A 26,065-nucleotide genomic window follows, 5' to 3' on the forward strand; every position below is an offset into this window, starting at 1 on the left:
TCTCAATCCTCTGATTCACCTAGCTGCCTTTCAGACATTTATTATCTGTGTGAATCTGGGAAAGTTACTTAACCCTTTTTGTCTCAGTTTCTTCATCTGTAAAGTGAGCTGGAGAAGGAAATGGCAAACCATTCCAGGATCTTTGCCAAGAAAACCCTAAATGGGGTTCTGAAGAATCAGATATGACAGGGGGCAGCTGGGTAGCTCAGTGGATTGAGAGCCAGGCCTAGAGATGGGAGGTCCTAGGTTCAAATCTGGCCTCAGACACTTCCCAGCTGTGTGACCCTGGGCAAGTCACTTGACCCCCATTGCCTAGCCCTTACCACACTTCTGCCTTGGAGCCAATAAAATAAAAAAAAATCAGATGTGGCAGAACAACATGTAGATCTAATAAAATCATCTGTAGAGAGCTAAAACTCTGAAAAGTTCTCACCAAACGAAAGAGTATAAAAGAAAAAAGAGAAGAAAAAGTTTGGATGCACTTTCAGGTAAAGGGCATGACGCGGATGCTGATTCAGTAAAAGGAGACTGAGCAGAAAAAGTCCATAATTAGAGGATACCTGCAGGAGCTATTTCATGAAATCCAGAGAGGACAGAAAAGCTAGATGGAAAATGTAGTTCTGTGTCAGATGCTATTGGGAGAGAGGTCCAGAAGACTGGGGTCCCTAGCCCTACCCAACAGTTGTTCTCTTCTCTCACACTTTGTAGTTGTGCCATTCTTTTCCTTTGTTACTTTTACAGGTGAAGAGGTTGATCTTTCTGATATGGAAGAATTTAAAGATTCTTTTAAGAAAATTCTTCAAAGAAATTTAAGAAATGTAAGTGATATTAATGAATATATTTATTCTAATTGGAGGATATGTATGCCGTTATATTTTATTCATGTTTTGTTATAAAGGTAATACATCTCAGTTGCCATGTTATACTGTCTTACTAAAAAAATGTCTTTCATTAAAAGTCTTCTTCATTCCATTCTATCTTCTACTTCTAATCATGTCATCATTTTTCCTTAATTCTTTGCCCCTTTAGAATCATCTGCTATCAATACACATTATTGGAATCTTAGCTAATTCCTCTAAATTTCTCTAGATATCTTTTTTTTCTGCCACATAAAAATATTTTTCCTCCCTTTCAGAAAAACTTTGACCTACATGTGCCATTAACTAAATTTGTTCAGATAATATTTCTAAAATACTCTAACTTTTCTTTTTAAATATCCACTCTTGTCAAAAAGCACTATACATATTTCAAGAACTAAAGGAATTGAGGTGGCTACGGGCAGCCAAACAACAAATGTCTCCTTTATAAACATCCTCGATGTCATTAAAAACTTACACAGACACTCTATCCATATTGTTAGTAGTATGACTGGATACTTTCTGAGAGTCTCTTATTAAATTGAATCCATGTGACTAATTGATCATCTAGTCCTCCAAAAGAAAGGGAAGTCAGCTGACATGTTCCTACTGAAGTCTCTACATAGCAGTGATATCTCTACAAAATCTCTTCCTGTGCATTCTCAGTTAAAATTAGATATGATGGGTAGAAATAGTTCTGTTAGACTCTAGACAACGTTAATCATCTGCATCCCCTGCTTCCCTTTTTCCATGTCTTTGTCCCTTCTTGGTCATGTTCCTTTTAGGCATTTTGAGTCTAGAATATTAGAACTGGAAGAGATTTTTGGAGATTATCTAGTCCAGTCCTCTCATTTTAGGTATGAAGACATCGAGGCCAAGATAAACCCTACATCAGTGGAAGGGTGAAGATAGTTGGGGGAAAGGGAAAGGAAGAGAACAGCATTTATTAGTGCCTGCTATGTGGCAAACACTGGGCTTAGTGTATCTCATTTGATCTTCACAGGACTGGCTTTCCTGACTATTTTACCATCTAGCTGCCTCAGCTGACAGAGGCAGGTTAAAAACAGGCCTGGCTCTGTGAGATAGTCTTCTTTTCTCTAGTCAAAGCAGGAAGGGATTTATCCCAAGAATTTTAAACTTGCCTGATATTTTATACTTTACTATGAATGGGGCTTACTTATTGGGCTATATTTCTTCGACATATACAAATTTGTGCTTCTTATATGGGCTTATCCTTTAGATCCATCTTTATTTTTTCTCCTTTTAAAAGTTTTTAGATTAGCAACTTGTAGGCAGTTATAGGGTGTGAAAAGGCCTTCCTGTTGCCCTAAAATCAAATTAATACTGCTTTTTCCATTGGCTCAGAAAATAAACCACTTTCAATTTTTAAATGATTTGAGGTGCCCGGTGAGAGAGAAATTAGGCAGGATAATCTCTGGTTTCTTCCCCCAAAGTGACCAATTCAACAATCCAAGAAATATTTATTAAGTGACTACTATATAGATGACTGAGAATTTGGATATGACTTCAGCATTTTCTGAAGAACCTTCCATGTTTCCATGGAGAAATGTAGTCTCCAGCTTAATTGCCAAAAGCCTTTTCCTAGCTCTCAGAGGCTGTCCCTGGATCCAAAATTCTCTTATTCACTAACCCTAAACCTGGGCCCTAGTAGTATTAGACACCAGGGATTTAATGCTTGATTTTATTGTGCCCTCTTCCATTTAATTACTTCTGGCTTGGACCTACCCTTAAAAGTTGATGATCATGTCATTATCCTTTATATGAAATATCCTTAGCTGTCTACTCTAGAGTTTGAGGCCACAAGGAATAATGGCTATTAGGAGTTAGATCCAGGGCCTTTGTTTTTGTTTTTTTTTTTACCTTGTGAGTTTATGATTTGGGTAAACTATGTGTTTTAGAGAAAATTATATTGATTCCCATTATGAATATTAGAAAATCTGTAAAGAAATTAAAAAGTTAAAATTTGTTTGACTGTTAAAACTATATGAATCACTTACTTTTTATATCTAATATGAATGTACTATAAAAATAACTTTACATAATTAAATGTAGCAGATTATAGCTTGTAAGTTTTTTAGTTGAGTATACCACTAAATTCTAAAATTGTTTATCAAGGCTTGATCTTCCACTTGCATATATTATCTTTTATCTTTACAGTAGCCCTCTCAGGAAGGCCTAACAGATATTATTTTCTCTATTTTACTTACAAGGAAACTGAGGCTCAGAAAAATGCTTTGCCCAAAGTCAGCTAGCATGTGAATGGCAGATCAGACTTCTGGTGTAATAAATACTCTGCCCCACTACACTGTGTAGCATAGTTATCTGCTCATAGCTTAAAAAAAAAAATTGAGAGTACATTGGTCAACAGTATAAGTATCTCCATATGAAGGGGGAAAAAAAGTCTGCTTATTTGTTGAATTAGTCAGTTGTCTGCACTCTGCAACTCTAATCTGTACCTATTATGTGAAAAGTGTTTCTGCTAAATAATTTTTAGTAAATTTAAAATGCTGAATACATGTTGATGTTATTTCTTTGAGGAAAAATATTTTAAATCCATATTCTGTTTCTATTGTCACAGCTGTCTTAAGTAGAAACTAATTTTTGCTATAGAAAGAGTTAAGTAAGAAGGTGGTTGGATTAGATAACCTCTGAAATCCCTTGTCTAGTTCTCAAACAATTATCAAATCAGCACTTTTATTCCCTACATTGATCCTATAATTATGATATGGTAGGACAGATCTACTAAGTTCATTGAAAAAGGCTCAAAATTTGAAGTTGAAGAATCTGCTTAAAATCCTTTTCTTGTTCTATTTAATTATTCCTATAATATTATGCAATTCAATTTAACAAGAATTTGCTAAGAATCCACTGTGAACAAAACATTAAGGGCACAAGAACAAAAATGAAAAATAGTTCCCACTCCCAAGAACTAGGGGTATACAAATAAGTAAAGATAAATAAAAGCAAGGCAATATGAAGAAGAAAAGAGCTATAATAAATGGATCAGGAAGGGCATAGGAGTTGGCAGAAAAGTTAAATCTTAAATGAAGATTGGGAGTAAGATAAGGAAAGCATTTTAGATATCAATGATAGCTTGTGCAAGAGTATGAATGCAGGAGATATACAATGCCTTCAGGAAAGAGCAAGCTAATTTGGCTTAAAGGTAGAGTAATATGAAATTTGGATCCTTGTTTCCTTAACTGAAAAATGAGAAGGTTGGACTAGATCTGTTTCTTACCTCTTAAGGTCTTGATGAATCTCTGACCTCTCTCCTTTTACTCTGTATTCTCTCTTTGATGATCTCATCAGCTATCCCTAAATCTTACACCCATCTCTTTCTTGAGCTCTGTTACAGACAAAAGAGTGGTTGCCATAAACTGTGACCGCGAAAATATGGGTTCAAGACTTTGAATTGCCAAAAGCATAAAGATAATTTTTAGTGTCTTGATTTAAATAAAAAATAAGTGGTTGCCATGGGAAAAATTCCCAAATATGAAATACCCAAGTCAGCTGGGTTTTATGGAGATTTTAATTAAAACAAATGAAGGAATTAAAGAAAGGGAGAGAGACAGAGTAAGAGGAAATAATAGGAAAGGGCTAGGGCCTAGGCCAATGGCCTAGGTCTTTCTCTTTAAGAGAGAAAACTAAGTCAGTCTTTAATCACCACAAGATTTGTTCCAAGCAAAACTCCAGTGTTCAGAGAGACCCTCCAGTTCAGATCCTCAGCTCAACTAACTTCAGCCACTGAGAGAGCCCACCAAGAGACTCCAATTCAGCTTCCTAAGCTGCACTAATTCCAGAAGCCTCTGACCTCCTTTTAAAGAAAATTTTCTCCTATGTCACCTCCCCTAAATTTTTCACATCTACCAATCACAGTAGACGTTTTCCAAAGGACTGACCATTCTTAATTCACATCTTGTTATCACCTTCTCTGGGTAGACTAAAACTTCTGAGTATTTCACACCTCTTTGCTAAGGCTGTTTCTTGCAAGTTGCCTGACCTTTTAGTGATTAATTTGACCTTCATAGGTACTTAGCACCCTTTTCTATTAGAGCTAAAAATAGATCTAGCTTACGGGCTTTTGCCTCACTATAAGTATGGGTTAAGTACTTTCTTTGTTCACTAAGGAGTTTTACAACTTTATCTTCCCCTAAGGTATGCCTAAGTATGGGTGAGTAATGTAAAGTTCCCAATACATTCCTGATCAAGTACCTTCATTGTTTAAAATGGGGAATAGCCTTAACCATAACCTTAAGATAATGTTTCAAGGTAGTCTGAGAAATTTTAAGATTCACAGCTCCATTCCTGCATCTCCTGCTTGCTTGGCATTTTCACCTGGTCAACACATCCCAACCAATTTCCTTTCCATTTCAACCTCCTAACTTGCTTGTTTCTGTGGAGAGGCACTAGCATCCTTCTATAATCATCCTGGTTCAAAAACTAGAATTTTCCAATTCCCAACAATTACCAGATTGGCACTATTGTTTTCTACATATGAGCATTGTAATCATATGAACTCTACAGTGTTAATCAATTGTCCTATAATGACATTTTTCCTTGACCACCACTTAGATATGCTGTATTCCTGTTTTAGAACATGTAAGAATATAAAATTTAGGTTTTTATGCTAATATGAAAGATCTAGAGTAATATTTAGTTGCCAATTTAAAAATATTATAGCTTGAAGTCAAATTGACTTTTAGTAACTATTTACAAAGAGGTAGAAAGAGTGAAAGTGGAGAAATGTAAGAAGAGGGTAGAGAAATGTCTAACTTATCACCCAAAGTGTTGTTCCAATGTCTGGATCAGCCCTGACAGGGCTTGGTAATCTTCAGCCAGAGAACCCAATGGTGTCTTCAGCAAGGGCTCCACCAATGCAGACTTCTCCAGGAAAGGAAGGTCTCTCTGGAACCAATTTCCATAAGTCAGGAAAGGTAGGCCAGCTACTCACCCAGCAAGTCAATGCAGAATTCAGGGAAAGAGTCTCCTTCTTCAGTTCAGCTCACTTACGCAGAGTCTCCCAAGACAAACTCCAAAGGAGAAGACTGAAGGCCAAGTCAAAAAGGCGAAGTCACAAGGTGAAGTCCAAAAGCCAAAACCAAAAGGGAAGTTCCTTGGATGGAAATTCAGGACTTTTAATAATCCTTTTGTCACTTTCTGTACCTTCCTCCACTTCACAGGAACCAATTGCAGTCTTTCAATTTGCCTAGCACGGCCCAAGGGGAGTGGCAGTAGCCTTTGGAGGTGTGAACTTACTCTATTAAGTGACTCTTGAATTCTCTTTCTTAGTGTTAAGTAGAGGTGCTTAAGTTTTTGACTGATTAATTTAAAAGTTGCTGATTGGTAGACAAAGAAAGTTTGATCCACTATTCACAAATATAAAGTATTTGGGAATAGGGACTGACTTGCTTGCTTCTATTTATATCCCTATTACTTAGCATTGGTGCCAAATACCTAGTAAGTGCTTAATAAATGACTTTTTATTAATTCATTCACCCTTCATATCTAATTGATTTCATCAATACCTTTCATACCTATCTCTTTCTCTTTCTTCACACTACAACCATTATGGTCTAAGCTCTCATTACTTCTCACCTAGACTACTAAAATCGCCTTCTAATTGTTGGTCCCTGCCTCCAGATATGCTCTCTTTCCATCTTCCATGTGTGATATTTCTAATGAATAAGTCTGTGATCATTTTCTGTTAAAGAAGGGGCAGAGTGGATAGAGAGCCTGGTCTGGAGTTAGAGTACTTTGGTTCAAATCTGGCCTCAGACACTTCCTAGCTGTATGACTTTGGGCAAGTCACTTAACGCTATTTGCTTAGCCCTTACCCTTTTGTCCTAGAGTTGTTAGTGGGACAGAAAGGAAGGGTTTAAAAAAAGAAAAAAAAAAGCATCTTTAATGGCTTCCTGTTGACTTTGGTCTTTAAAATCCTTCATGGCCTAGCTCCAGCCTGTATCTCATCTTCATACACATCACAGTTCAGCTAAACTGGCTTTTCACTTTCACATACATGACGTTCCTTTTCCTTTCTCTGTTTTGGCTGCTGTCCCCTTTGCCTGGAATGCATGCCTTTCTCATCTCTGCCCCTGGAACCCCAAGTTCTTCTCAAGGCCCATCTTGAGTTCCAGTTACTTCTGGAGACCTTTGCTGTTTCTTCCCCAGTTATTGTGCCGTTGCTTCCATCAGTTTCTAAGTCATGTATGCCCATCCTCGTGAATGTGAATGTTCATTAGAAAAGTTAAGTTCTTTGAAGGAAAATCCTCTTATACTTTCATATTTGTATTCCTTGTGCCTGGCATGTTATAGATGATAAATGTATGCTTGTTTGATTGATCTCAAAGGTTCTCCAGCTTTAAATCTATGATCATAGCTGAAAAATTCCATCCTGGTGCCCTGTATGTATTTGTTACCTTAGATGTTTCCCTCATTAAGGGGGGAATTGAGGGTCATTATAGATCACAGATCCTTTTTTTTTTTAACCCTTACCTTCCATCTTTGAATCAATACTATGTAGTGGTTTCAAGGCAGAAGAATGGTAAGAAGTAGACAATTAGGGTTAAGTGGCATGCCCAGAGCCATACAGGTAGTAAGTATCTAAGGCCACATTTGAACCCAGGATCTCCCTAGGCCTGATTCTCTGTCTACTGAGCCACCTATTTGCCCTGTAAGAGCATAGTTTCTTAAACTGGGGTCCTTTCACTGGAGCTAGGGTGGAGAAGGATCTATGGACAGATTCCAGAAAGTTCTTGAACTTGGATGGGAAAAAAAAGTTACATCTTTCAACTATGGTTTTTTTTTTTTAATTCTCTATGAAGGGGTCCATAAGTTTTGCCAGTGGACCATTAGGTACAACTAGGTGATTCAGTGGATAGAGCACTAGATCTGGAGTTGGGAAGACCTGAATTTAAATCCAGCCTTAGACACTTAACTAGCTGCGTGTCCCTAGGCAAGTCACTTAACTTTTAAGGTATGCTCATCTATAAAATGTGAATGAGCATCTGTCTCACAAGGTTGTTGTAAGGATCAAATGACATTTATAAAGCCCTTAACATAATTCTTGTCACACAGTAAGATCTTAATAAATGCTTATTCCCTTTCTTTTTTCCATCACACAAAAGTTAATAACTCCTGTTCTAGATAAATATATGAAAAGAGTTGTGGGAATAGTGAGGTGACTTGGTGGATTGAGAACCAGGCCTAGAGACAGGATCCTGGGTTCAAATGTGCCCTTAGACACTTCCTAGTTGTATGACCCTGGGCAAGTCACTGAACCCCCACTGCCTAGTTCTTACCACTCTTCTGTCTTAGAACCAATACATAGTATTGATTCTAAGAGGGAAGGTGAGGATTTTTGAAAAAGAGAAAAGAAAAGAGTTGTCATGGTCATCATCATCATTATGTTATTTCCAAAGATTCTCCAGACACTGGGATGACTTGTGGTAGTCAAGCTAATGTCCTTGGAAAAGAGAAGAAAATAACACTGAGTTTTAATTTGTCTAAAAGTGTTAATCTTTTAGAAAATGCTTTTGTAGCCATTTGAATGATATGTAATAAAACATTTAAAATGTTTTAATAAGGTGCATGTCAGCTTCAGAGACAGTGAGGATAATGCAGTGTGGATTCGAATTGCCTGGGGAACACCTCACATGAAGCCAAACCAGTACAAAACTACCTACGTGGTCTATCATTCACAGACTCCTTTTGTCTTCATCTGTCACTGCCGTATCAAGAGGTACATTCCAGAGCTCTGTCAGGTATGGATGGGCTTCTCAAGTGAAGGCTTTCCATGATCATTCCTTAAAGGTCTGAGATACAGCAGGGCATGTGGCTGCAGAAACCAATGATTCTGTGCTACAACCAAGTGATAATTGTGGCATCACCACTGTTCAGCACCTGCTCTGTTTCCCAGAAGCCTCCCCAGGTATGACTGTACCAGATTACCTTGTTAGCTACTCTTCTCCAGTACCCAGCTTCTACCATTCTGGATTGTACTTTAGTGAGCCTTTACCGTTTAACTGCATTGTGATCACCAGCACAACAATTTTTGTTCAGATTTTTAACTAGAAATAGGCAGTTCAAGTATTATAATTTCTATTTTGCATATGGCTTTTCAGGCAGTGTTTTAGTAAGGATCATATTTATTATTAATTTCACTTTGCTAGAGGATCTCAAGTTTAAGTTTTGAGGCTGGTTAAGTGAATTTACACTGTCTTTTTCTATTATACTCTTCTAATTACATTGTCTCCAAATTGGGTGTGAGAGACTATCGTGCAGTAGCTTAGAAATAGACACTTTTTTCAACTCTACTCTCATAAAACAAATTATTATTGCAAGTGTCAGACATATTCATTCTAGTTCAGGCAGTTGATGTTCTACAAGATTGTTAATTAGCTATTTTTGAATATTATCAGTGGTTCACATTTTTCTAATGCTTTATGGGTTATAAAATGCTTTCCCCACAAAAACCCTAAGAGGTAGGTAGTGTAAATATTTTAATTTGTAGAGGAAGAAATCAAGGCTTAGAATGTTTAGGTGACTTCCCATGGGCACATAACTAGTAATCATTAGAGTTCAAACTTAAAACACAGGATTTCGGACTCTTGATTTCTTTTTCTAGTGTTCCAAACTATATACCCGCCTTTCTCTTCTCTCTTTCACCCTCCGGCCTCTCCACTCAGTTTTTTTTAATGTGGTGAAAATTTGTTAGCAGAAACACCAATAAGGGAAACAAGGTCTCCAAGCCATTAAAAAATAAGTTTATTGAGAGAGGGTTGTTCTCACAATAAAGCTGGACTCTGGTCAAGACCAAGACTAAAGATCCTGAGCCTTAGGAGATAGTCTTTTTTTATGCCCAGAATCTGATGACATAAAGTCAGATTTAAGACAGAAATTGCAGTCAGAATTAAAGTAGGATGAATTGATGACTCAAGTGCTAAATAAGCTGGAAAGTACAGAAACAATCACTATGGGTGGTAACTAATGCCTATTATTATGGCTGATCTTTCCAAGGCCTCTGCAATAGGGGGTCAGGTTCTAATTGTTTTTGCTGACAATTCCTATTAATGTTAGGAGTCCGCTGCCGGATGACTGACATAGTCATTGCACCTAGCCAGGCACCCCAAAGGCAGTTCTCTACCTTCTGACTGACTATCTTATCAGACACCCGAAAGCAGCCCTACATCTCTTGACTGACTGTTGTACATGCAGCAGGGTGTGGTGGGCTTGATATAAACTTTTAGGTTACAGGCTTAAAGTCAAAGTGCCTGTCAGCAAGATTTAATACCACCCTAAGGTGTATTTTTTTGGCTAATGCTTAGAATTCATATAAAGCAAACTATTTTATTTTTGTTATCATAAAGGCTAATACTATTATAATCATAAGAGGGGTGGGGGATTTCACATTTACAAATGTGACAGAACACTGACATGTTCTGTAGCTTTTGGACAAATTATATTTCCATAATTATTACAGAAATCATAACCATTGTAAGATTACATTTTTTCTAAAAATTTCCATTATTGAGTGAAAAACATTGATTAAAATCTTTCGTGTTTACTTTGGTAAATGTAAGTACAGTAGGACAACAATCATAATAGCTTTGCTCATTTTCATTTTAAGGCACTGATGACTGCTGGCAGTTATCATAAGATTCGACAAATGGAACTCAGAAGCCTGTATCTGGATTCTCTTAAGGCTATTGTTTTTAAACAGTATAATCAGGTGAGCCATTCAGTGTTTATCTTCAAAGTTTAGTTTTGTTTTCCTTTTTCAAAAGTAGATTGCATTATGTATTACTGATCTAGTGAAGCAGACAACCTTTCAATAAGGTAACTTGAAAGTCAACAAAATAATCTCCCAACCTGTGTTACTATCTAGACATTTAGAAATCCATTTTAATTGATCACTAGCTACTGGAAGCTATTGAAGAGTATCCATTTTGCAGAATGTGGAAAGTACCCATAGAAAAGCTATTTTAATTAGATTGTATTAACTCTTTACTAGTAGTATTAACAGCACAGAAATGAAAATAACCATTTGATTTATATGCTTTTGTACTAAATTTTATTCATTTTACAAACTCTTTTGTGTCCAGGCCCTAGTGGCACATTCTTTTGGAGGATAAATAGGTTACCTGGTGATGCATTGCTGGATTTTAAAAAATCATTTACTTTTTTTCAAAATTATTTAGTTGGTCTTTGTTCCCATTTAATTGTGAGGGAAAAACTCTCACAAACTACCTGACTGTAATTTATGATTTATCTTTTTATGCCAAATCTATGTCAATGAATTGAGACTAATTAATTTGCTTTGCTTTTCTGTGAATTCCAGGATATGGGATAACACTGGGCCCAAGGCTTTTATATCCATACACACTTAATAAATACTGGTTAAATTACTATTTTTTAATTAATGGGGGGGGGGGAAGGATCATAAGATTTATATCTTGAAGAAATCTAGAACAATCCCTTCTTTTTTTATATGCAGAGACTTAAGTTTGTCAAGATAAATAATTTGCCCCATAGTGAAAGAAAGAATCACCTATAGATTCCCCCCACCCAATCCATGAATCCTCAGATAAAGGAAAGATGAACTGGGAAAGATATAGAGCAAAGGGCAGAGATCTCTAGAATCTTTCAGGCAGTCATGGCTTGTCTTACTTCAGTAATACAGCCTTCTCCAACCCCTTGCCTGCTTGGCTTCTAGGGAGAATCTAGTACAGCATTCTGAGCCTGAGATAAACAGAGCCTGAAGCCAACTCAGTCTGAAACAGTTCCCAGAAGAGAGGGCAGCTTTCAGGATTTTCTAGACAAGATCTAGCATGACATTTGTGGCCTCATTCAAGCTGTGATAAACAAAAATGCCCTAGGCAAAAACATCCAGTGGTGGGACAAGAGTAGCCCCTGAGCCCAGTAGGAAAAGGAAAGTATCTCAGCCAAAGCCTACAGCAGGTAGAGCCCCAGAACTATGGAACCAGAGAGTCTTCCCATTCCCACCCTCCCTAGGCAGTGCCCAGCACCCAAGCAACCCCAGAGTTATTTGAAGAGAGGCCTAGTCTGGCTTACTGTACTCAGGACCAGACAGGAATTGACCCCAGGGAAGCCCATCTTGCCTTGCAACACCCCTACTCCCATCCTGAGTAATCCAAAGAAAGATCTGAACACTATTGAGGAAATACCTTGATTTGAGTGATGCCCACAAGGTAAACCCCAAAGAGGCTAGCAATAAGTAAAGGTAAAGCCTCAGAGTAAAAAACTGTCCAGGCGATACAGAATGGAAAAGGGAAGGGTGGTGGTGGTGGGGAGATGGCAAGGGAAATTGACCTTTAGAACAGAACTTACTCAAAAACTGAATGCTTTGAAAATTAGAATTGACCAGTCAGAAAACAATGACTCAGTAAGAAAATAAGAAATATCAAAATAAAACCAAAAGAATGAAAAAATGGGTGAATAAATAAATGAAGCATTTATTAAGCATTTGCTGTGTGGAAAACACCTTGCTAAATGCTTAGATTAAAATAGAAAAGTAAGATAGTTCTTGCTCTCATGGATTTCACATTCTTATGGCAGAGACAAAACATATAAAAGGTTTCACCTACAATTCAGATGGAAAAGTTCCATGTTTCTTGGGATATAGTGGCAAAGCACATGTTAATGCTTTTATGCTTTTTCTTTTGTTTCATTCCTACTGATTAAAAAAAAATAACCCAACAGTTTTTGATGCTGAACCATTTGACAGTACCAAGGACTTTAGTATCAAGAATTTTCTTTTCTGGTTCTTCAGTAGATGTGGTTGTAGCACTTTATCAGACTACATCTGTATTGGAGAAAATTACAAGAGGATAGTTGCTTACCAGAAATACTTGAAACACAAAGATTCATGTAGAGGTAGAATCTTTTATGCTTTAGTTGAACTAAAAAAAAAAAATCAGATAGCAGTTTTGATTCAGATAAAGCTATAATAATAAAATGAAAAGAAAAAATAGGAAAATTATATTTTGCTTAAAGGTACCATAAATAATGAATCAGTGTCATTACATAAAGGAAAAACAAATCATATTGGAAGGAGAGAGAAATTTTGAAAGTGTAATGAGCAACTCATGTACCCCTTTCAGACCAAAACAAATCTAAACAAGAAAAAAGTTATGGATCTGAATAAAACTTTAGAAAATTTAAAGAAGATATATCTCTGGTGATTATTGATGGAAATAAGAAGGAACTTATATACAAATTAGATATGTGTGGCACCTTTACAAAAATTTATCATGTTTTAGGACATAAAACCAAAAACAAAAAAATGGAGCAAAGTGGAAATACTAAACATATTTACTGATTTTGTTATTCAGTCATGTTGGATGGGACTCTTAGTACCTTCACTTGGGGTTTTCTTGGCAAGGGTATTTTACTATTTTCTTCATCCTTTGGTGATTATGTCACAAAAATTACATTCATAATGGTCTTTTAAAATTCTTTAAAAGTAACTAGAGATTAAATAATATGTTTCTAAAGAATTAGTGAGTCAAGAACAATTGCAGAAACAAAAAAGTTTAATCAAAGAAAATTAGATCAATGAGAATACATACAAAAACTTATGGGGAGGCAATTAAAGCAGTTCTGATAGGAAAATTTAAATCTCAAAATCCTTTCATCCTCAAAAGAAAGAACAAATCAGTCAATTACAACAAATTAAAAATCCCAAAATAATAGAGTAGAAATTCTGAAAATTAGAGATTAATACAATTTAAAGTACAAAAAAAAGACCTTTGGAATGATCAATAAACGTAGGAGTTGCTTTAAAAAAAAAAGAACTAATAGAGTAGATTGGCAATTAATTAGCTAAAATGAGAGAAAACCAAATTATTTCTATCAAACAAAAAAAGAACTTTCAAAAGCCACATAAATAAATTATTAAGATTCATATATATAGTTTATATCTATGTATATATAATCAATACAATCATATAGGAAAAGCTAGAAAAAAGAAATTCCTTTGAAAATAACTAGTGAAGCTATAAATTATTTGAGAGTATATCTACCAAGATTCACCCCAAAACTGTATGAATCCAATTCTTTGCAAAAATAGACTTAGACTTCAGTGATTGGAGAAAAATTCATTACTCCTAGATAAGTCAAGCCAACAAAATAGAATTTTTCTACTTATATTAATTTACTTATTTAATACCTTACCAGTCATACAACCAAGGTATCATTTCCTAAAGCTTAGAAAACATAACAGAAATCATATGGGGGAACAAAATATCAAGAATATCAAGGTAATTAATGAAAAAAAGAAAGAAGGCAAAGGGACTAGTATTGCCATATTGAACTGTAATCTTCAAAACAACATGGTGCAGAGTAAGAAATAGAGAGGTAAATTAGAACATATTAGGTACTGTAAAAAATAGACTCTGCCTCAGTCTCCCCATCTCCCCTAAATTTTAATCCTTACAGTACCCAACAGATAGAAGCAAAGAAGCATAGTATTTGATAAACCCAGTGACACCAGTTGACAAAAACTACTGGGAAAATTAGTAATCTGACAGAAATTAGGTTTAAAACAACATTTTACATCACCACACATCAAGATAAGCTTTAAATACATATATGTGGCCTAGATATTAAAAATCACATCAAAAACAAAGTGGAGGAGCAAGGAAGAAATTAACCTTTTTAATCTATAGAGATGTAAAGAGTTAGTGACTAAAAAAATGATAAAGGACATCACAAGATAAAATGGATAGTTTGATTGTTTTAAGTAAATATCTAACAGTATGAATTATTTTTTTCTTTTTAAAATATTTTTCCATGTTTACATATTTCATTTCCCCTCTTCTCTCCTCCCTCCCAGATCCAATAAGTACTTCCACTGGGCTATACAAATGTTATCACGTATATCTATTTCCATATTACTCATTTTTGCAATAGAACAATCTTTTAAAACCTAAATCCCTCATCATATATCCATATAAACAAATAATAAGTCATTTGTTTTTCTTCTGTTTCTACTTCCACAGTTCTTTCTCTCAATATAGATAACATTTTTTCTCAAAAGTCCCTTGGGATTGTCTTGTATAACATAGTATACATTAGAAGGAAAATAGATATGTTGTAAAAAATCTTTGTAATCTTCTCGAATAAAGGTCTCACATCCAAAATAATTAAACTAATAAATTTTAAAGCCAATCCCCAATAGATAAATGGTTAAAAGGTACAAAAAGGCAATTTTAAAGAGAGAAAATCTAAATTATGAGCAATTATAATCTTTTAAATGCTCTAATTCACTAATAATTACAAGTGCAAATTAAAGGAACTTTGAAGTTTCACTTTGTACCTATCAAATCTGCAAAGATGGCAAAAAAGGAAAGCACCAAAAGCTGTAGGGGGCTGTGGAAAGTGTAAGGGTTAAAATAAAAAGGTTGGACTAAATGTATAAAAATGTGGTCGCGGAAATTATTACTCAAGTCAGAATGACTTTTTATGGTAATTTATTTACAAAAGGAAAAAGAGTGAAAGTAAGGAAATAAAAGAGAGATTAGATAATTACTCTGGCCTGGTCCCAACCAGGCAGGGCTTCAGAGGCCCCAGCAAAGGGTGCCCAGAGATTAATTAAACAAGGGTTCTAGCCAGGAGGCCTCCTCCAAGATGAGGAGCCTCTCCAGAGGCTAGTACCTCCAGAAAAGTCATTAAAGGGAGTCAGCCTTTTTCACTCACCCAGGTAGTCCTAAGGGAAATCTCACAGCAGTCTGAGGTCCCAATCTGGAGCTCCTTCAAGGTCAAGTTTGAAGGTGAAAGAGCTGGTCACAGACCTCCCCATATTTAAGGATAAGTGGGGTGTATATGTTTTTGCTGATTAAATTGAAAAGTGGGTGAGGGGAGAGTTAATCCCACCTTCACAAAAGCTAAGTACACAAGTGTATACCATTGGCAGAGTTATTAATTGGCATAGACATTCTGGAAAGCAATTTGGAACTATGCCCCAAAAGTGACCAAACTGCCCTTGTTCTGGGCCTAGAGTCCAGAAGACCAGAGTTTCAAATTTGATCTCAGATACTTGCTAGTAGTTGTGTGACTAGGAAAGCCACTTAACCTTGCCTCAGTTTCATATCTGTAAAATAGAGGTAATAATAGCTAGTACCAACCTCCCAGGTAGTTGTGAGGGTTAAATGAGATGTTTTAAAATATTTAGTACAGTACCTGGAACACTGAAAATGCTTAATAAATCCTTTCTTTCCCTTCCTCCCTTCTCGCCTTCCTTCCTTCCTTCCTTTCTTTCCTTTCCTTCCCTTCAATCCCTCCCCTTTTCTTCCCTTCACTTCCTTCCTTCCTCCTTTTCCCTCTCCTCCTCTACCTCCCTTCTCCTTCTTTTTATTCTACCCCTCTTTCCCTCCCTCCCTCCCTTTCACTCTGTTTCCTTTTTGGAAATGACTAAATTCTGTGGGAATGTAATGGAATGTTATTGTACCTTAAGAAATTATAAAGTGGGCAATTTTAGAGGAAACTGGGAACACTTGTGAATTGATGCAGATTGAAGCAAGTAGAATTAGGAAAACTAATCTTTGATATAACTAAATTTTAAAAAAAATTGAAAAACTTTATAATTCTAATCATCATGATGATAATTTCCAAGTCCAAAAGAATGAAAATGAAACATGCTATTCACCACTATAGAGAAAGGTGAACTTAAAATTTGGAAAGATATATTTTGAACATGGTTAATGTAGAAATTTGTATACCACTAATATTGATGGATCTAATTCTGGGATTAGGGATTTTGCTTTGATTTTTTTGCTCACGGATTTAGAGGGAGAGACATATTGATTATAAAAATATATTGGAAAAAAGTAAAACAATAATTTTTTACAAAAAAAATAAACCAAAAATTTTTTGATAGGAGAAATGAGAATTTCTGATAATTTCTGTTGTTAGACAAATTATAGAACTCCAAAATGTTTTCAAAAATAGACTGACAGAAGCACTGACATTAAATTTCTTTCTTTCTCTAGGACTTTGAAATTTGCTACCTTACACCTTTACAGAAAAGAAACTTTGAGACTGAAATAGGTAATCAATTTGATTTTTTCTCTTTGTAATAAGCTGGCTATTTTATTATTTTTAAGGTTTCTATTAATGTTTTATCTTACTTATTAAAATAATATATTATGAGATCTTAGTTCAGTACTGTTCATCAACATACTTTGTAGGCAATGCTTTCAGAATGATGAAAATTAAATCTTGGCTGAAGAAGGGAGGCTATCTGTAGGTCTCTAATAGAATTTGTCAGAATCTTATTTTCCTAGAGAGATGGAAGGGATTTTAGCAGTCATATAGCCCTACCTATACATAAAAGAGATCGATATCTGACAAATGGTCATCCAGCCTTTGCTTGATAATTTCCAAGGAAGTAGAATAAGATAGCATATTCTCCCTTGGGAGAGCTCAAATTGTGAGGAGACTTTTCCTGACATCACACCTTAATTGGCCTCTGAACTATTTTGCTCTCTATGTTCACGTAGAACAAGTCTAATGTTTCCTGTACATTTAGCCTTTTCAATACTTAAAAGATACTTATAACATCTTCACATTTTCTTTTCTCCAATCAAAACATGCCAAATTCCTTTAACCAATTTTCATGTGATACAGACTCAAAGCCCTTCACTTTCCTGCTTGCTGTCCACTGCACATTCTCCACATTATCAGTATCTTTCTTAAACTTGGTTCCCAGACCTGAATACAGTATTCCAGAAAAGGTCTAGCAAGGACAGAGTTCAGTAGAATTACTACTCCCTGTTCCTGGAAGCCTTTGTGCCTCCCTTAATATGATAATATTCTAATATAGTAATTCTGTTTTTGTTTGCCACATCAGTCAGCCAAGTAGTTAGTATATATATTCAATCCCTACTATGTGCCTCACACTGGCTAAGCACTAAGGATACAAAAATAAAACCAAAACCCAATTTTTTCTGTCAAGGAGCTCACAATCTACACACTACTGACTCATATTAAGTCTTTAAGTAAGTCCCCCTCCATGACTTTTTAAAAAAAACTTTCTTCTTTTCTGTCTTAGAATCAATACTAAACATCAGTTCCAAGGCAGAAAGGCATTAAGAGCTAGGCAGTTGGGTTAAGTGACTTTACCAGGGTCACATAGCTAGGAAGTATCTGAGACCAGATTTGAACCAAGGACCTCCCATCTCCAGGCCTGGCTCTTTATTCACTGAGCCAGCCAATTGCCCACTCCCTCCCCCAACCCATGTCTTTTTCAGAACAACTGCTATTTGACCCTATCTCCAGCTTGTGAGATTAATTTTTTTTTTACTGAAGTTAATTTTTACCTTCCATCTTCATTGATATTTATTAGATTTGGTTCAAAACTCTAATCTGTCAAGTTCCTTTTGGATCCTGACTATGTCATCCTGTGGGCTTGCTATCCCACACAGCTTTGTTTCATGTCTGTGTCTTTTAGTCTTTGATAAAAATGTTACACGACACAAAATCAGCACAGATCCCTATGGCACTCCACTAGGTACTTGCTGTCATTTTTATATTTAAATACTCACAACTGCTCTGAGTTTGACCTAATAGTCATTTCCATATCTATATCATTTTATTAATGTTTCATCTATCTCCTCCTCAAGAATAGTATGAAATTATATATGCTTCCCTAAATCCTAGGTAAATTATACCTACAACATTCCCTCTTTAAATAGTTTTTGTAATCTAGTCACAAAAGGAAATAAAGTTTGACATAATCTTTTTTTGATGAAACTATGCTAGTTCTTTGTAATCATTGCTTCCCTTTCTAGATATTAACCAACCATCTTTTTAACAAATCATTAAGCTCATTTGCCTATAGTTTACAGTTAACTTTTTTAAAATTGGAACTTCATTTGTCCTTCCCCAATCTTAGATTATTTCTCTTATTTTTCCATGATCTTCCAAGTGTCACTGACTGATTCAGTTGTCACATCAGCCATTTCTTTTACTACTGGAGGAGAATACATTGATTTTGCTATAAGGCTATAGATGCCTTCCTAAAAAATTACCTTGCTGTTTAAAATCATATGTGTTTAAAAACACATGACTTCTGTGATAAATGGGGTTAGAGGCATAGCATTTAAAAACTTTGTGACATGTTAAAAATACAGGAACCATATAATGTTTTGCATACGTTAAATGGCTAAGAAATACATAAATACTATAAATAAATAGTTGATAGTGTCTGTAGCACTGCTTCTCACTGGGTCTGGGTTGCAAAGTTGACTCTGGCTACTGGTACAGATAGTGGGAGTGAAGTACAGAACATCCCCTTCTCCACCCACAGCTCCCACTGTGGGTGGGAATTTGTATCCAAAAAAAAAAAGACAATAAATATGGCATCTTACCTTGAAAAAAATCTAAAATTTACTTGTGAAAGTGGGTGTGGAAAAGACTGCAGCTTGTCAGTTACTGTAAAGTGGTGCAATTTTCTGCATTCTGTTATAGCAGAATTGAGTGTATAATTAATAAGGAAAACTAAATTCTCTATTGGTTGCCTAGCTTAAGTATCACCTCCTGGTCAGTCAGTTCTGTTCTTTCTTTCCTATGCTAGAGCTATTCTCCATGACTGATAAAACAGAGACAAAATAAAAACTGAGTGTCTCTTCCCCCTGCCAACTATCAGCTAGCATTAGCCCATCCACTCTAAGCAAGAGTTGTGTCTCTTCTCTGATTCTCCATTTTTTTCTCAATGCAGGTAAAACAGAAATAAGCAAAAAAAAATGTTTATGACCTTCTTAGTTTCCCTTGCAAGCCTTAACTTATTCTGACTATTAGCATTCTATCTGTTGTTTTTATTGGACTGTGTTACACTCTTAATTTCTATCCATTGTTGTCTGCCCTTGGTCTCATCTTTTGTGCAGTTCTTTTTAAAATCAAGTTGTTTGGTGCTTCCACATTGGTCTCTTCAGACAAATTTTACTTTACTTCTTCATTGAAATTATTTCCATAATGCCTTTAGCTTTTCATTCTTGAAAATATCCCATTGCTCCTAGACTTTGTATTTTAGTTCATAGAATCTAACCTATTGTTGAAAAAAAGATACCACACTCTACATTTTAGACACAACTCTTCTAAAAACAAATTTTATTAATATAACACCAATCCAGTTTACAGAATATTCAAATTGATAGTCTCATCCCTCCAATACTCTCAGATAGCTTTTTTGTTGTTCTTTTTTTCAGTTATGGCCAACTCTTCATGACCTCATTTGGGGTTTTCTTGACAAAGATACTGGAGTGGTTTGCCATTTCCTTCTCCAGCTCATTTTACAGATGAGAAAACTGAAGCAAATAGGGTGAAGTGACTTGTCTAGGGTCACAGAGATTTGAACTCATAAAGATGAGTCTTCCTGACTCTAGGCCCTGTACTCTACTGTATCATCTTGCAATTTGAAGCAATTCAAGATTCAGTAGAAATCTTGAACAAGAAAATAGTCACAATATATTAAAATATTTAACTAAAGGATAAAGTAAAATCTTTTATCTAATAGAAAAGTAGTCATTTAAAATACTAAAACTTCTCCTTCCTTTCATGACTGAAGGATTGAAATTGCTGAACAACTTAATCCATTTTGAATGGAAAGGAATTCTGATGGCACAAGTAGTACCTGAATGGAAAAGAAAGCACTACTTACTGGTGTATCATAATACCAATCACTTCTTAGAGTGAGGGAGGCAGGGATCTTAATTAGAACATGTACTTCTTTTTCCCCTAAATTTAGTTACCAATCTTAATCTATTTTCTTAGATCTTAGCTTTTGCTCTTGATCTTAAAGTTAAAAAAATATTTTAGGCTGGAGAAATATTCATTTCTTAATATTTTCAGTTGAACTAAAAGGAGGTCTGTGAAAAATACATACTACCATGCTGTGTTTCCTCTAGAAACTTTGAAATTTACTTAACCAAAATCTAGAGTTTGTCTTAGATTTTGTCCAGATTTCTTCCCCTTCTCTTCAGTAAATTCATGGAAGAAGTGGTTATTTCCCCACATGAACCCATTTTTCTTACCTCAACCATCAGTTCTTCCCTGTTAGTGAAAATTAGATCTAGAATAAAATTTCCCTTTGTTGGTTCTTCCACTTTTTGAAAGATAAAATAATGACTTTAGTAATTCAAGGAGTTTTTGTCCTCTCTCTGTTTTTGTCAGTGCTCTAGCAAATGTCTGAATAGAGCTGGATAAGGAAATGACAAACCACTCCAGTATCTTTGTCAAGAAAAGCTCAAATAGGGTCACAAAAAGTCAGATACAACTGAAACTGTACAACAACAAAATGCCTGCATTTTTATAGCACTTTTAAGTTTTACAATGAGCTTTACAAATATTATCTTACTTTTTTCCTCCCAAGAACCCTTGGAGGTAAATACTACTATTATTTCCATTTTCTAGTTGAGGAAACTGAGACAGGCAGCAGTTAAGTGTCTAGAGTCACATACCTACTGAGTGTCTGAGGCTGAATTTGAACTTACTGGAATAAAATGGAATATGTGTAAATCAAAGACATTTTGAATTTTCCCTCACCCATCAAATTATGAAATCTTAGTACTTAGATTCTATTTTAATTTGAGACTAAATAATCAAAATGTGCTTCCGGCATAGTATTTCATATATGAAAAATCTAGTATTTGAAAGTTGGAATGCTATCCTTTGTCATTTGAGTAGATGTACAACTTCACACACACACACATATATATTCCATATATAAATAATTTTTCTTCATTTAAAGTATTAGAATTTTCTTAACGTCTTGTTTTATTCAGATTTTTCTTAGAAAACTTACTCCCTATCAAGGAACACCACTGTATTTAAAAAAAAAATAACTCTAGTTGTCATAATTAATTCTTTCTATTGTCTCCTCAGCATCACTAATGGTAGGTAGGTAGGTAGGTAGGAAGGTAGGTAGGTAGGTAAGTAGGTAGGTAGATAGATTCTGCCACTTGGTGTGACAAGGAACATGCTACTTATGGTTATTACCCTTTCATTTTTGGACCGTCATTGATTCCAGAAAGTTGTTCCTTCTTTTGAGTGAAACTATTCAGATCTATTGTTACATTTTAGTTCAAGGGTTTGGAGAGAAAGGAAAACTAATTATGTTGCTATGGATTTCCAAAGAGGAGAAGTTATCAGATGGCAGAGCATCTAAGAGTATACTGATTAATCTGTCCCTATGCATTAAGTAGTTTGAGAGAAGAAGCTAGCATTTGAGAAGGGGGGAAAAGATGTGTTCTCTATTTATTAGCATCTTTTTAAAGTGACTATCTAAAGGGAAGTCCATGTCAATCTGACAGCTGTGTTTTAGCATGTAAAGTACATTAAAGCACTTTGTACCTAATGAGAGCTGGAAATGAAAAGAGAAGAACAAAATCATCAGAGTGGTGGATGGGAACAGCTGAACCAGGGATTCTAGCCCCTGAATTCACTCATTCAACAAATATTCAACAAATACTTATTTAGCATCTTCTAAGCCCAGGGCCTTGTGCTTGGTGCTGTATGGTACATAGAAATATACAAGACAGGATTCATACCCTAGTGGCTCTTTATTTTGTAGAGGAAAGAACTCTTTACAAAGAAATGAAACAAGGTAATGAGTTAAAGTGACAAAAGAGAGACTCAGAATGTTTTGGGAGTGTAAAGAAGGGAGTCTGAGCTAAGGGAATTTATTAGTTATTTATGATAGTTGTTGTTAGATGTTGATAGATGATGTTGTTAAAATACATTGTATTTGTTTGAATGTGTGCCTTTCCTCCTACTAGATTGTGAACTCCATGAGCGCAAGGACTATTTCTTATTTTTCTTGTAATTTACTAAATCACGAGGTAATTTATAAAGAACCTGAGTTCAAGGGCTCCTTATGACATATATTAGCTGGTGACCTTGGGTCACTTCCTTTTTTTTTTTTGATTCTACACTCTGATCCTTTATTTTGTAGATGAGAAAACAGTTGCAAGTAGGGCATTTTTATTTATATACTAGTTTACTTCACCAACCTAAGATCTCTAATTCCAAATAAATAATGATTGATAAAAATTAATTAAGTTCCTGTGATGGGTCAGGCATATTGCTAAGCATAAAGGATACAAATACAAAGAGAGAGTTCCCACTCAAAAGGAATGCACAATCTAATGGGGAAAGGAAACACAAAAAAGGAAGTGTAAAAAGGAAATGAGCAAGGACTATGGCTCAAAGGGAATGATGAAGAAGTCAGAGAAATACCTTGGGTCACTTCTTAACTGGCCCCAGGCAACTCTAAGTTACAGAGTAGATGCCTTCTCCATTAGCAGAAAGGAATTTCCTCACTGTCAATTCTACATATAGATGAACTACAGATCTAAGCCAAAAACAAACAAATATAATGCAATAGCTGATGTTTGATTTGTGTTTCATGTTTACAAAGCCATTCCTATACATTTTCAAATTGGTAAGTAGTATAATTATTTTCATTTTGCAGATGAGACTAAATCACAAAGGCTATGTGATTTGCCCAAAGTCACAAAATTGGTGACAAGTTTGAATGCAGATGTTTTGACTCCATATTGCATCATCTTTCTACTGTACCGCAGCAGTCTCTCTTTGAACTTCTTTCTAATTGTGTGGTGTATGTAGTTGGCAATTAATACATTTTGAACCTGTTGAAATTTTTTTTATCTTTTAAAAAATATTCTAGAGGAAAAAATGTATTTCTGATAACTCAGAAATTTAAAATAGTTTCTTTTTTTCTCCTGTACCCACAGTGGATCCAAGAATCATTCATGAAAATATAAAAGAAAAGGAAAGAATCCAAAGAGTGACTCAGGAAACTTTTGGGGATTGTGTTCAACCAAGACTAGAATTTGCACAGTATAAGGTAGAGATTGCCTATGATATCAACTTAAACACTGAAGTGGAAAACCTGGGTATTTTAGTACAACACTAATAAATGGATAGGGGCAACTAGATGGTTCAGTGGATAGAATACTGGCCCTCGAGTCAGGAGGAACCAAGTTCAAATCTAGCCTCAGACATTTACTAGCTGTGTGACCCTGGGCAGGTCATTTAACTCTGTTTACCTTAATCCACTAGAAAAAAAAATGGCAAGCCATCCATGTATCCTTGTCAAGAAAACTATGGAAACTATGGTCCAGGGAATCTGGAAGAGTTGGATAAGACTAAATAACTGAACTAAATAACTTTTTCTCACTTGATCTGAAAATTTTTATAAAACACATGTAATCATAAGAGAACTTATTTTGTGCTCATGAATCATTTCTGTTGTTATCAAATAGAAAGTCTATTGGGGGGGCAACTAGGGGGCTCAGTGGATTGAGAGTCAGACCTAGAGACAGTCCTGGGTTTTCTGTGTGACCCTGGGCAAGTCCTTTAAGTCCTTTAATCTCCCCCACCCCCCACGCCTAGCCATTACCACTCTTCTGCCTTGGAACCAATATATAGTATTGACTCTAAGACTGAAGGTAAGGGTTTAAAAAATACATATATTTAGTATTTGATCTTTACTCACCAATGTTAACATAGTAAGTAAACTAAGATAATACTGGTGGTGACCTATACTTTTTCCAGAATAATATTTGAAAAGATTCCATAAGTTATACCTTCCTAATCATTTGGCTCAATTGCTTAGAGTATGATCAAAGTTCTGTCCAAGCATGAGCTAGTTAATCACAAAACTGCAGTTGGAAAAAAATCTCAGAAGCCATCTGGTCCAACCCCCATATGAACAAAAATCTGGCATACAACATACTCAGCAAGTAAGTGGTCATCCATCCAGCCTTTGCTTGAATGACTGAAGCAAAAGGGAGCTCACTATTTCTCAAGGCAGCCCATTCTGTTTTCAAATAGCTCTTATTATTAGGAAACTCTTTCTCCTAGTAGGTCTGTACATACATGTTTTTAGCTTTCCTTCCTTCCTTCCTTCCTTCCTTCCTTCCTTCCTTCCTTTCTTCCTTCCTTCCTTCCTTCCTTCCTTCCTTCCTTCCTTCCTTCCTTCCTTCCTTCCTTCCTTCCTTCCTTCCTTCCTTCCCTCCTTCCTTCCTTCCCTCCTTCCTTCCCTCCTTCCTTCCCTCCTTCCTTCCCTCCTTCCTTCCTTCCTTCCTTCCTTCCTTCCTTCCTTCCTTCCTTCCTTCCTTCCTTCCTTCCTTCCTTCCTTCCTTCCTTCCTTCCTTCCTTCCTTCCTTCCTTCCTTCCTTCCTTCCTTCCTTCCTTCCTTCCTTCCTTCCTTCCTTCCTTCCTTCCTTCCTTCCTTCCTTCCTTCCTTCCTTCCTTCCTTCCTTCCTTCCTTCCTTCCTTCCTTTTTCCTTCCTTTCTTGTATGCCCAGGGCCACATAGCTAGGCTGTGTCTTGATCCCAAATTTGAACCCAGGACCCCTTGTCTCTAGGCATGGCTCTCAATCCACTGAGCCACTTATCTTCCCCCATTTTTAGTTTACACTGAATACTCCTAGTTGTGCATTTTGTGGCCAAGAAAAACAAGTCTAATCTCTGTTCTCCATTGTAGCTCTTTATGTACTTAAATACAACTATAATGTAGGCCCTAAATCCTTTCTTCTCCTATCTTGACTTCCTCAGTATCTTCAGCTAATCCTCATATGTTATTATCTCACCATCCTGGTTATCTTTCTCTGAATCCCCCCAAGCTTATTAATGTCTTTTCTAAAATATAGCACCCAGAATTAAACATAGTAGCACAGATATTGTCAGACCAGGACATACACTAGCAGGACTATTACTAAAATAGTTCTAGACATCATCCCTTCCTTAATGTAGTCTAGACTTTCAAATCATGTTATTGATTAATTGATTAATCATGCATTTACCATTAAATCCCTCAGATCTTTTTAGAAACTGTTTTCTACAAAGAAAGAGCTGTGTCTGCTTTTAGAAACATGGTGTAAAACAGCTGGTTTTAAATTAAAACCCAGACACCAGCTTTGCAATAGCAACTTGAAATCTGTATCATAATAGTTTTTATTTCAAACAATCAAAAATTTTAGGGCTATAACATTAATGATCATCTAATCTAGAACCCTTTAGTGTGTAGATAAGGCATTTAAAGACTATGTAGTAACAGTGAAAGACCTAAAATAGACCTTCTGCTTCTTTCTTTTATTGGGTCCAAATTCTTTTCATAGTTATTCTTCTATTCCAAAGTACTCATT

At 35.7% G+C, this 26,065-nt stretch overlaps 1 protein-coding gene across 7 annotated transcripts in view; it reads left to right on the forward strand.

The window, feature by feature from the left end:
• Window positions 1-26,065, forward strand: part of CENPN (centromere protein N) — a 48,350-nt gene that overhangs the window by 10,984 nt on the left and 11,301 nt on the right. For 5 of the 7 annotated variants that reach the window (XM_056813292.1, XM_056813291.1, XM_056813286.1 and 2 more), the window contains exons 5-9: window positions 742-818; window positions 8,462-8,638; window positions 10,504-10,605; window positions 16,886-16,943; window positions 23,648-23,760. In XM_056813292.1, coding sequence (XP_056669270.1) covers window positions 742-818; window positions 8,462-8,638; window positions 10,504-10,605; window positions 16,886-16,943; window positions 23,648-23,760 — 527 coding nt within the window. The remainder of the gene's footprint in view (window positions 1-741; window positions 819-8,461; window positions 8,639-10,503; window positions 10,606-16,885; window positions 16,944-23,647; window positions 23,761-26,065) is intronic. The other 2 variants (XR_008915492.1, XM_056813290.1) reach the window with 1 other exon arrangement.

The sequence above is a fragment of the Monodelphis domestica genome, chromosome 1 (assembly GCF_027887165.1).
Source record: "Monodelphis domestica isolate mMonDom1 chromosome 1, mMonDom1.pri, whole genome shotgun sequence".
NCBI classification, from domain to species: Eukaryota; Metazoa; Chordata; class Mammalia; order Didelphimorphia; family Didelphidae; genus Monodelphis; species Monodelphis domestica.